This window comes from Patiria miniata, unplaced genomic scaffold, assembly GCF_015706575.1.
Source record: "Patiria miniata isolate m_02_andy unplaced genomic scaffold, ASM1570657v1 HiC_scaffold_7, whole genome shotgun sequence".
NCBI lineage: Eukaryota > Metazoa > Echinodermata > Asteroidea > Valvatida > Asterinidae > Patiria > Patiria miniata.
This window is the reverse complement of record NW_024037074.1, coordinates 33,502,080-33,514,963: the sequence shown is the minus strand read 5'-3', so window position 1 is coordinate 33,514,963 and position 12,884 is coordinate 33,502,080. Positions and strand designations below refer to the sequence as shown.

The 12,884-nt window shown below is 40.7% G+C and overlaps 1 protein-coding gene across 5 annotated transcripts in view; it reads right to left on the bottom strand.

Moving 5' to 3' along the window:
• The window catches only part of LOC119745441 (elongator complex protein 1-like), a 48,987-nt gene extending 36,103 nt beyond the window's left edge, over positions 1–12,884 (bottom strand). For 3 of the 5 annotated variants that reach the window (XM_038221785.1, XM_038221788.1, XM_038221789.1), the window contains exons 1-6: positions 12,791–12,884; positions 10,870–11,067; positions 8,979–9,131; positions 8,062–8,143; positions 7,192–7,272; positions 6,333–6,518 (exon numbers count right to left, since the gene is read on the bottom strand). In XM_038221785.1, the coding sequence (XP_038077713.1) occupies positions 6,333–6,518; positions 7,192–7,272; positions 8,062–8,143; positions 8,979–9,131; positions 10,870–11,022 (655 nt within the window). In that variant the 5' untranslated portion in view covers positions 11,023–11,067; positions 12,791–12,884. The other 2 variants (XM_038221787.1, XM_038221786.1) reach the window with 2 other exon arrangements.

Below are 12,884 nucleotides of genomic sequence, written 5' to 3'. Positions count from 1 at the left end.
GGTCACAAGTGATCGCGTCGATGATTTTTACAAAAATTTTAACAGAGGTGACGGACCATTAGCTCCGCGATACGAAAATTTTGTCGGTAATAAAGACGGGTTATTTTTCCAAGCAACTGATAAAGCCTTAGTAAGGTTAACGGATAAAAGAAACCCCACAAAATTCTTGGGTCTAAAGAGTATAGAGAATAATGCAAAAGCGTTAGATCTTCCAGGTAGAGATTTCATTAGAAAAGGATTGGGTTTTAAAGATTATAAACGTAACCCGCTCGAACAAGTACAAACTGAGAATATCCCCATGACAGAACTACCCAGAGCCACCGATGAGATAACCGAGATTATAGACGATTTACAACGCGACACTGGCGCTCAAACGGAGGGGTTAAATTACAGAGAACTCCAGGGTTTAGACAAAAGTCTTCAGACGTTGAGAGGTAACCTAGAACTTAATTTAGCGCGTCTCACAGAACTAGACCAAGAGATATTTGATGCCGAACATGAATTAGGTGATCATAGGATCAGCGAAGAAGAACGACGAGAGTTAAACGATAAATTGAGCGACTTGAACGCTGAAAGATCCGCCAGATTAGAAGCCGCAAAAGCCAACGAACGAGGGCTCAAAAGTCAGATCGATAGAATCAAAGAAACGATTAATAAAATATTAGGCGACGACACGACTCTGGCAGAAAAGATTAGAACTCTGTTTAGAGAACAAGGTGTGACCGTAGTGAGCATTTTAGCCGCTTTGAGTTTAGCCATCAGCACCATAGTGAGTAGCATCGTCGCTAGCGTGAGAGGCGCGGGTGCCCCACCCGCGCCAACACCAACACCAAAAGGTGGTATCAAAGAGTGGATTTCAAAACAACTCGCTAATTTTGCATCTGCTCTTCAAAAACTCGGAGTGAGCGCGTTGGGTGCTCTGCCGGGCATCATAGGCAGCATACTGAGTTGGCTATTTAACGCGCTGAGTAAGTCCGTGTCGTGGTTGGCCGAACACGTGTGGGCTTTGTTTTTGGGTGTGGGAGCCTTGGTGTTTGCGTACCTGCAAAAACGATGGTAGTTGTAATCAAAGTTAAAAACAAAACAACAAAAAATAAGCCTTACCAGCACAAAGTTGGTAAGGCTTTTTTTTTTTTTGTTGTGAGATTAGAGTGTGACTTATCGCGTTGCCTCGTAAGCTAAAATACCCATACCAACGATAGCTAATATTCCTACCGTCAACGATAATTTTTCGTCTTGGTGAGTTTGTAGTTTTGTGGGTTGGGTTAAAACTGTAGGTGCTGGTGTTGGTGCTGGTGTTGGTGTAGGTGCTGGTGTTGGTGTTGGTGTTGGTGCTGGTGATACAACATCAGTCATAGGCTCTAGGGGTGTTGGTGGCGCGACGTCATCGGTGTCATCAAAAGAGTCATCCGGTTGAGGTTGTGAGTTTAAATCTGGCACCAAACCAGTTTTCATACTCTGGGTAGCAATTTGAAGATTGTTGTTATAACCTTCATGCGTTCCAATCCTTAAGTTCATATCCGATGGAATTAAATATAACCCCGGTTTTACGACAAAATTTAAAGGTGTTCTGGCATACTGCAGCGAGTCTTGAAATTGATTGATACTCGTTTCCATATCGTCTACTGCATTGATGATATCTTCAACGATGACGTTAAATTGTCTCTGAGCGTCTAATCCGGTGCCTGGTGTTAAGACACTCGTTCTTGTTTGAGCCTGCGCACCGAGTAAAGCGTATACATAAGATCTGATCGATTCATTGATCCTTATGATTCCCGCGGGGGTAAATGAACTCTTGTTGGGTATAAAATCTAACCAAGCCTTTTGTACCGATTCATTTTGTTCGATAAATGCTACGGTGTAATCGCTGTAACGCCCCGAACCCTTGGGTGGATCGTCCAGACCAAACCCCATTTTAGTTCCACTCATCATATCTTTATGATACTCACTATACTCGAGATTAAGGTCGGTTGTATCATAATCGTTTCCGGGTACGGGTACGTAAGACGTGTCCCAATAATAAGCTATACCTAAACCGTTAGAGTTTGTGTCTCTCGTCTGTTTAAAAGACTTGTTTTGATCTATGCCAAACAACAAACAGGTATCGATAAATGCTCTGAGATTATAACTGTTGTCTAGAGCTTTAAATGCGTCATCTCCCGGTAAAGGAGCGGCAAAGTCATACAGGATCTTTCTAACCGTAAAATATAAATGAAAGTTAAAGATGGCCCAAACATAACGGTTGCTCGCGTTTAAAAGATCAAATCCAACACCGCAGCCCGTAGTAGCGCAATAGATCGCAAAATTTAACTGATTTTGATAAAACGACATGGGGTGTGATTTCCAACGATCTACATCCTCATCCGTTGTGATGCGAGACAATTTATAGTCTGAGGTTAAGTCGGGGAACAAGGTTAAAAACCCGTTGGTATTATTAACTATAACTTCCAGTTCACTGGGTTTAGTGCTGTTTAAAAACTTTGCTTGGTGTGCAGCTTGATGCTTTAGCTCGGTTGCCTTGGCTACATTTTGATTTACTTGTTGCGTTACCTGATCAGCTATCGATTGTATCTGCTTTTTTAACGACTCAAAATCACTCATTATTTTAGTTTCAGTTTTAATATAAAAAGACTTTAAAATAAATGCATTCGTTTCACTTGTTTCAAAATGAGCAGACGTTTAAATTAGAAGACGTTGTAGATAATTTAAACGGTCAAAAATCTGTACGCGTAAAAAGAGTAATGTTTAACCCCGGATATTTTAATATTTCCAGCGCCACAGAGATTGATTGGTATACGCAAATAGATGGGAGACCCGCTGAAAGACCTGATGATACTAGTAGAAGTTACGAACGGGTTAACCCAGATCTAGAAGTAAGAACAGATAGAGATTTTATTGCGCAATTGGTACCCGAGTACCCCTACGACTTTTTAATTAGAGACGAAAATACTTTCAATAGAGTTATAAACGATCTTATAGAAGCGTATGAAGAAGATAGACTAGACTCTGCTTTAGAATCGATCGAAAAAGAAAAAAAACAAATATCTGAAAGACAAATAAAATTACACGTTAAAAGTCAAGAAAGAACACTAACCGACGTACAACGCAATACGATTATACTTTTAATAACAACTTTATTTGAAAGAAGAGACTTCATCAATGAAGGTAAAAAGATAGCGCTAGAATATATCCAAGGTATAATAAGCGAACCTAGAGCGAGAGTAATTAGACATGCTGGGATAACAATACGTGGGAGTCTTGTCGTGTCTGGTGATAATTTAGATTTTATTTCTCCGAGTCTTTTAGCGCCGTTACCAGCTGGAGTCACCGGTTCGGTCACCATACCACCGGGGTGGTACGATGTCGATTGGTTCGATTTCATTTTAAATTATATACCCGGGGTAAGTTTTCGAATATTTAGAGAATCTAAAAAGGTGACGTTGGTGGTAACCGACGTCAATCTCAAATTGCGTTTAAACAGAGAAGTCTCTCGATTACTCAATTTACCCAAGGGAAGACTGATACCCAAAGTGGTATATACGGGGTCTTACGATATTAATCCGTTTAAATTTTTGTTTATTCACTGCCCGCAATTAAGTACGAGTGAAAACTGTTTTGATGGTCGTCCGTCTGACATCTTAAAAATCGTACCCGTGGGTACGCGCAAACCCGAGCCTGATAGAGTCGAAGATTTCAAGAAACTTAAAACCGGTATAATCGACAAACTGACATTTTCAATCATTGGTGAAAAAGGACAGATCATCAACCACAAGGGTGTGAGTATCATGATAGAGTTGGAGATCGTTTAATTTTAAAATCTTTTTATATTAAAAACATGAGTGTAGATGGTAAGGCGTTATACCCCGATATTTCTGGAGATGTACTCCGATTAAATAGTAACGAAGAAACAAAAGTATACAGACTTAAAAAGATCGAAGAGATTCGATCTTTAATCTTAAAAGAGAGAGACCACCGAGAGCACACTTATAAAAAAATAAAGAGAGTGATCGACACTATTAATTACGTAGAGATAGGATTAGAAGGATTGGGGGCTATAGCGGGGGCTGTCGGTATTCCCGCTCTCTTGGGTGTTATATCAGCCCCCGTTGGATTGGTGCTAGAAGGAACGTTTATAGGCGCTTTTGGTGTAGATATTTTGCTTAGAATCGCGTCTAGGCGATTATCCGCCAAGCTAAAAAAGCACGACCAGATTAAAATATTAGCAGACTCCAAACTTAACACGATTGAAGAATACGTGTCTCAAGCCATCAACGACGGAGATATATCGCACGAAGAGTTCTTACTGATTACGAGAGAGCTCGCCAAATTTAACGAGCTTAAGCAAAAAATTAGAACAAAGACCAGCACAAAGCTTCAAAAGATTAAAAACGATACAGACTTTGAAAAAGAAGTTAAAAAACGGGTAGATGAACGGCTGGCAAAAGAAAAAAAATCTCTTATCGAAAAACTTACAAGTTCAAATTCTCGGTAAATAAACATTATGAAAGCGATCCGCCGACTTATACCTCTATTTCACCTCTTAGGGTGTTACCCTCAGCCCCGCCTTTATTGTAGTGGTCATCGTATCTTTTTAGTGCCTTATTCAATTGATTTTGAGTCACTTTAAATAAATCTCTAACTCGTTCTTTGTCTAATCCAACGACGTGATGATAACACGCCGCTATTAATGACCGTTTAACGCAACCATTTCCCCTCAATGTTTTGTAATTAACGAGCTCGTTATATTTATTGATTGTTTCTTGGACATCTTCTACGTCTTGCTCTGGACACACAGACAAAATAAGTTTCTCCACAGTTTTTCTTTTGTTTCTCTTTAAAGTTGACCAATTGATACGATCTTCTTGCGCATTTTCTGCCGAAAAATCAAAATAACGTGAAACTATTTCGCCGCACGTTTCACAAATTAAAAAACCATTCTCGATGATTATATGATGATCGCACTTATCCCCAAGTTGTGACGTCCCAAAGTATTCCATCTATTTAATAAAAACCGATATTATTTTTTATTCATTTTTCAAATACTCGTCGGTCTAAACATATTACTCTCCATTTTTTATTAAAAAACAGCTCCTCACCTTTTACAGGGTAAGGAGCTAATTTTTTTTCTCTCTCACTCTCTCTCCGTTAGATTTATTTTTTTTATTTTTTTTTTTCTTGAGATCGGGGGATTTCCCATTGGCCCTGTACTACCCACAGACCTATGACAAAGTCTGGTACCCTGACTTCTCATTAATGGCCCTGTACTACCCACAGACCTATGACAAAGTCCAGCACCCCCGCCTCCCTTACTACTAATAGTATTTCCCATTCCCCATGGGCGGATAGTACTTTTTGAGCCCCGGCGTGAATGGCAGTAATAACAAATGTCACGTGATGCGAGTTCCACCAATCAAATGACAAGGATCTGTATGTTGGTTATATAATTTCGAATATCCGAATACTCGGTCCATTGCAGTTTCGAGTGATTGAATACTAAATTATTCGAATACGGACAGCCCTATAACTAACGTGTCACAACCCCGCATTTCCGATTTTCTACCATAAATCTTTGTACACACCGAGGCCATGGAACCATTACTGGAAAAGGCATGTCATATGTGACCTGCCATAGCATAATGAGGAATAACCCCCACCTTTGGCTTTTCACATTATGAACATCATGTCAAAGCGCAAATCATTGGGTTTCCAATGATACCAAATCTATTTCTGTAGCTTTTTTTATTTCAAAGATATGACGCAGGAACTTCAACAGTGTCCTGCCAAGTTTTGTTAACTTCATTTCAAGAAAAACAGCTTTGAAAAAAAAAAAAACACGCATTGCACCGCCAAGAGCAGTGAAAAACCTTCTTCGGTTTTTCCACTTTTGTTGGTATTTTTTTCACGACAAAAATGCATGGTGTGAATTTGGATACCTTGGCTACTCAAAAATAAAAAACAATCTCTATTGATTTTGACATGATTTTTCTTGTATATCCGACTTCGGAACAAGATTTTGGGGACATTCCTCATTTTGCCTCAGTAGGTCACATATATCTGTTCAAAAATCATAGCAACACTGTTTTGATTCTATCTAATTTAGGCAATAACTCCACGATCAAAGAGTAGATACACGTCTGCGGGATTGTGATGGGAGTCCAATGTAAAAACTAACGGGTGTAAATGCGTCAAATTTTAAACTACATTTGCATTTTTTGGAAACTTCAAATCATTTATGTTAAATGTAACACACGGAAAAAGAAAGCTCTTTCAGAAACAATGCAATCTGTCCTAAAAAGAGGTATTTTTGGGGGAAATATGTTCTGAAACTGTACCTGTATCCGGGCTGATGGCGCTGACGGTAAAGAACTGGCCGTCGCCACGCCAACTGACTCGGACTTTCATGTCATCCCAAGCGAGGGCAGGCTTCACGTCTTCCATGGTCCTGACGGCTGCCTGCTTGCCCGCTGTGCCGTGGAACTGAGTCTCCTTCTTGCCCCATCCAACGGTGATGGGTTGCTCTGTTGAAAACAAAACAAGGCCACCTTGGGAGTTATAGTGATATGGACTCAATTCACAAAGTACCCCTTAACCCTAATAGCCTTTCATCTTTCAATTCTAAAAAGATTTCCTGAGAGGTTAGGTTAACCAGTTAATGCCAGAGGGCGCGTAAACATGATCTGGCAATGTACGTTTGCAGGGGCGAGTGACGGCAAATTGAATTCTGCACCGCAACGCCCTTTAAGGCTACAGGTCTGCCGCGCTATTGTCGTTCCAAACAGCAGTGGCACGACATCTAAACGCCGTACCATTGCCGTGCCGAACTCAATTCAATTCGAAGTTGGGGGGCAAACATTTGAGGAATGCGCATGCTCACAATACCCTCTCTCGCGTCCGCATCCAGGGAGTGAAATTGGCGCGAATATGTTGATTGCGCTGAAAGTTTATTGAACTGCTTCAACCTGGACAGTTACTCCAGACTCACAAAGGTCGACCATTCAGTTTGGCATTTAGAGCAACTGCCGTGCTGTTGACGAGCTTTTGCCGCATTCATTTGAATTAAGTTTGGTGCGGCAGTGGCGTGGCAGTAGCACGGCGTCTAGAACGTGCCAGATAGGTCTTCATTCCAATCTTGTGATAGAGCAGTTTGAACTAAGAACAAACAAACATTTTACTTGACAGCACTGCACTTACGCTCTCCAAATTCCTGAGGATGCATAGCAGTCTCAATGATTGGGTCAAAATCCTTGGTCATCAAGATCAGGGTGGATGCCCCTGTAATGTGACAACATATGATGAAAGGAAACAGAGAAATGCCATGAAACAAATCGTACAAAGAATCCCCCCGTATCAAAATGGTACATTTTTAAACCTGGAACAAGGATTTCAGAAAAACTTGTTTGGAACTCGAACACGTGTCATCTTACTTACTACGTGTAGTACAAATTGTCTCAACACTCAACAATTATGCCTAACCCCAAGGGTTCATTTGAATCATGCAAAATCTTGTTCAATTGAACATGGTTAGGGTCATGTTAGCTGGCAGATTTGAATCTCATCAAGTAGAAGGTAATGATAATGATATAATCATCCTTACTCGCAGCTGGTATGCTGAATTGGGAAGGACGCGGCTACAACGTGGTCGGGCCGCTGGCACGTAAAGGCGCCCTGGCTGCCAGCCACATCGACCTATACATGACCACGGAGCACAGTCTGAGTTCGAAAGTGTTTGATTTTTCTCGGAGGGAGGAAAACCGGAGGGCTCGGAGAAAAACCCTTGTGGCACAGGAGAGAACCAACGCACAACTCTACTCACATGTGATCCGCGGCCAGGATTCGAACTGTGGTCACCTCGGTGAGAGGCGTTTTACGCACAAGCCACCCATAGGTACTGCACAGCACAATGTACGCAAACATTAACTTGGTGTTTGGCCACACTTAACATTACATTTCAAATGTATTTATCATAATATTTTCTCTTCGGCATAATGATAGTGTGCAAAAATCTTAAGCCTTAAAGTGAATACAAAATTCCTAAGGCATGCATAAAATAAAACTCCAAACCTGTGGAGAGAACGAGGAGTTGCTGGTCAGGGCTCCATGTCATACTTGTCAGGCCACTCTCCACACTGCCAACGCATTCCAGCTGAAAAATACAATATAAACACACTGGCTACGTTTGACCACATCACTCTTATATGTGACCTGTTCTGTCAAAATCAGACTTTTCTGGGCATAAGGTCGAAAATGATATTTTTTACATATTGTTAACATATGTTCTTTTTCCGGTCATTCCTGGGCAGAGTTATGCTATTTTGAAGTTCATTGTGTCGAAAAGTAGAAAACTGAGAAAATGAGCACGAATGTCACCAAACAGTTATTTCTTTAACTGATATACCTTATCAAAATCATCAAAAATAGTCTATGTAGAGTTCAAATTAGGGTTTCAAACTTTTATAATATATTTTAGACATGTTCAGGATTGCAAATGTGGAAAAATTTGAAAAAAAAATTTGAATAAAATCACCCCCACAGCGTTTTTTGGCCCTATCTCAATTTCAACCTCTGCCCAGAAGCGTCTGCTTTTGACAGAACAGGTCACATATATCTGTAGTGTAGGGATATGTTGTGTAGGTGTTTCTCCGCAATCTTGAAATGTCCGATGAAAATGAATCAAGTGATGATGACTTAGTCTACTCCTGCTCAGACCGAGAATTTGCTCTTACTTCAAATCTTGGCAATCATGCATTCAAAAGTATTTAACACCAGTAACATATTGAATGGCTTTGTCCTTGGCTTCGGAATACTGAAATGTCCATCTCAAACAGAAATACTCATATAGTCAGAATTAATGTTTTCAAAGCATAACCTGGACCCCTATTGAGCCGTATTACCCAAAGTCAGGGGCCCAAGAATTCCTGGAGCTGAGACAGAGGTGAAGCTGAGGTTTTCAAAAAACCTCACAGAATCTTGAGTCGTACCTCACACGAGAGAGTGTTGTACAGGAGGACGTCGCCTCTGCCTGTAGCCACGCAGACTGACTGCTGGTCTGGTAGATGTTGTATGGCGATGATAACACTGCCCTCGCTTGGTGTGGCATAGCCTTGCTCCACCAGAGAGAGAGTCCACAGAATCTACCGAGAAACGGAGGGGAAAAAATGCATCTCCTTTCAAAAAACAAACACGAGTAACATTCCTGTCCTGTTTTGGTAATTTGTTTCATGGATCTCAACTCTTACTCCAAAAAAAAATAGTTTGGATTGATGATTTTAAAGAAAATTTCATATAATCAATAGTAAGAAGTGCAGTCAAGGCTACATTTCTTTTGCTTTGTTCTTGAGCTGCTGCAGAAAACTATTCTCATGGCCTGATAATCAGAGGTAGTAAGTGAGAAGCACTTTGAGACATTGGTATGAACACTTTATAGCAGTGTTGTAGTACCCGTACTCGGTACTCGTACTCGAGTACTACTCGAGTACTTTTTTTGAGTACACGTACTCGTACTTGAACGTCAAAGTGCTCGTACTCGAAATGACGGTACTCGTACTTGGGCAGCAAAGTACTCGTACTCGACATGTCGAAATTGTACTCGATCATTAAAGTACTGGTACTCGAATAGCAGTACTCGGGGGGGGGGGGGGGAGGGATGGTATATAGCTTCAATTATCATGGCCTTATTTTATCGATACTTTCAGTTTGAAATGTTTGATTGGCTTGTGGAGAATTCAAGATTTCCTGATTTTCCTCTGTGCACGTCCGGAAAAACACATTTAACAGCTAGCCATAAGTGGGTCTGTATATCGGTCTGACTACCTGAGCACAATAAACCATTTGCCGTATGGCCGTATTCGGAAATGCGAGTACTCGTACTCGTACTCGTACTCGGAAGTACGGTAATCGTACTCGGAGTACAAGTACTCGTACTCAGAGACCCATTCTTGTACTCGGAGGTACAAGTACTTGTACTCGTACTTGGCAACCTAAGCAGTCAGCAGTACTCGGTACTTGGAAAAAAGTACTTGACTACAACACATCACTTATTAGGTTTGACTGTTTCTTTTGTCTTGGGCTTTTTTGGTAACCTTAATTGACTGATTTTCTTAAGCACTCTGTTTTCAGGCTAGCACAAGACATAGTCTGAACAAACGACTCGTTGTCCAATGAAACCCTCTCTGTAAGGCCAAAAAAAAAAAGTCTCCGGTTTCTGGTATGCGCGCGCGTCGCCGTAGCCATGCGCGTCGGCAAAATGAAAAAGGTTTTTTTCAATACAAGATGATGTCTCAAAACCGCCAAACTCACTGGTTTGACTGGAATCCTGCAGCTGCACAATTTTAACATGTTTTTAGATTGGGTTATGATCGAGAATAAGCTTTATGTGGCCTCTCTGGACTCCCATATATTTGCACTAAGTTTAGTCGGGCACCATTTGCAGTCATCAGCCGACATTTGAAGCCAAAAAAAAAAAAAAAAACAGGTAAAAAAAAAAAGAAGCCGCGTCGCCGCACCACTTTTGGGGCAAGCTCCATACCAGAAACCGGAGACTTTTTTTTTGTGGCCTAACCAACGTCTGATATATCTGAGCAATGCAAATTTTATGCGACCCCACATAATACATTCCAGTCAATCGGAGTCGACTTTAGAAATTGTGAGGTCGTTTCGATCAGAAATGTGGACTAAGCTGTTGATTGGTCAATCTGGCTGACATGTTTTCTGGGGTGGTACTGAAACACATGACCTCCTGCTTAAGTCCTGGACATCCTAGCATATCTTACTTGACATCCCACTACTCGCCCCCAAAAAACCTTATGGTTAGCAAAATAGTTTGAATATTATACAAGCAAAAATCCTATTTCACAAGGCTTTATAATTTACCTCTTGCGCTTGTGGATCGAGACATATGACCTTGGAGTCTCTGGTGGTCAAGTAAACTCGTCCAGTGTCATAGTCAACACTCAGCTCATGACATCCCTCTAACTCAGACAGACCGTCGATGTGCGAGGAAAGAAGCAGCTCAAGATTGCGCATGGTTGCCTTCTATTGCACTAGCAGGAAATATCTTAAGAACAGTATCTGTAAGTAAACAGAAAGCAGTTTATCAATATTGTATTCGTAAGGTAGTGTTATGATTTATGAAATCAACTTCCTCACAACTGATTAAATATATAAACAATGGTTTATCATAATTTTTTAACATCATTCAAAGTCTTATATTTTCACATCGCAATTTCTGGAATTCACTAAAACTAAAAGTGCCCTGCCTGCAATTACTTTTTCTGCAACCATGTATAGTCAATGACCATAATGCGCATGCGTCAGTTGGGAACGGAATGGTTCTTGAACTTAACAACCCTTTCTAAAAGAATTCTCCAGAGCCATAAATGAGAAAAAAGGTGAACTTAGCTAACAGTGCGACAGCTCAGTCGATAGAGGGTAGGATTTTGCACCGCGAGGTTGCGGGTTCGCATCTCAGTTTTGCACTCGAATTTTTTCCTTTTCTAACCTGAGGCTTTGGAGAATTTTTTTAAAAAGGGAAATAAAGTCCGAATTTCATAACGATCAAATTCACTTTTTTCCTTCTAATTTTATATTTTCTTCTCATGTTTATATAAAAGTTGCAGTCTACCATAACGATAGAAAATGGGAAATGCTAACGGCTGCCGTAACAATAGCCACTGCGTTATTTTATAGATCAGTCATCAGTAGTCCGAGTAACTAGGACTCTATGAATCGCCTTTTTTAACATTTGTACATGGTCGGGCGATGGTAGAGTCCTAGCCTCCTAGGTACATAGCCTTATTGCATTAGGCCTGCTAATAACTTTTTTTACCATTTTCACTCGTACCCCCAATCAAAATCTCGGTAGAACTAGAAGCCTAGCCCTAGGTTGCCCCATAAATATGGCCAATTTACTGGACTATTTCCGTAAATAAAGGCCACACTTCCACCATGTACAAAAACATGTCAAACTTTGTCAAATTTTGATTTTCACATTTAGGCTGTAGTTTATTTTTGCTTTAGAAGCATACTCACCCTCTTTTTATAGGCTAATCAGAAAGTGCTACCTTTTTTAGATGTCTAATTTTCGTGAAATTTCATGTTGAAATTTTGATACGCAAACGTGTGCAAACGAATCTGGAAATTTCACGAAAATAGACATCTGAAAAAGGCAGCACTTTCTGATTAGGCTATAGTATAAACATGATAAAGAGGGTGAGTATGCGCTTGCTAGTTATGCTAGTATTAAACAAAAAAAACCCCAACAAACTAAGCCTAAATCATCAGTAAATGTGAAAATCAAAATTTGACAAAGTTCGACATGTTTTTGTACATGGTGGAAGTTACTCCTAGAACTATGAGGCTCCGCGTGAGCGGAGCCTCATAGATCAAGAAGCAAACTGTGCAGCGGTTCTGTGTGAAATGGCTGCATTTTGATGGACGTTTTTGTACTTTATTAGTGTTTGTGCTGCAGGCAATTTTGCGGGCTTCTTGATCTATGAGGCTCCGCTCACGCGGAGCCTCATAGTGCTAGGAGTAGGTGAAGTATGGCCTTTATTTACGGAAGTAGTCCAGTAAATTGGCCACATTTATGGGGATAAGCCCTACCTAGGGAACCCGCCCGCCGCAAGATGTTTGTGCCCAATATCCGGACACTACGTTAACATGGTTAAAGCGACAAACGATTCAACAACATCAGTGAACATTAACAAGCATGATTCATGATCTATATCTCGTTGTCAAATACCACTGTATGCTGAAATCTTCCCCCCTTTTCCAAGATGACACAGCCACTTACTATTTGTCCCAACCTCAACTGTTTTTAGGCCGTACTAGTGCACAAGTCAACATACGATTACGAAAAAGCATGGTCACATGGAGAACGCCATATT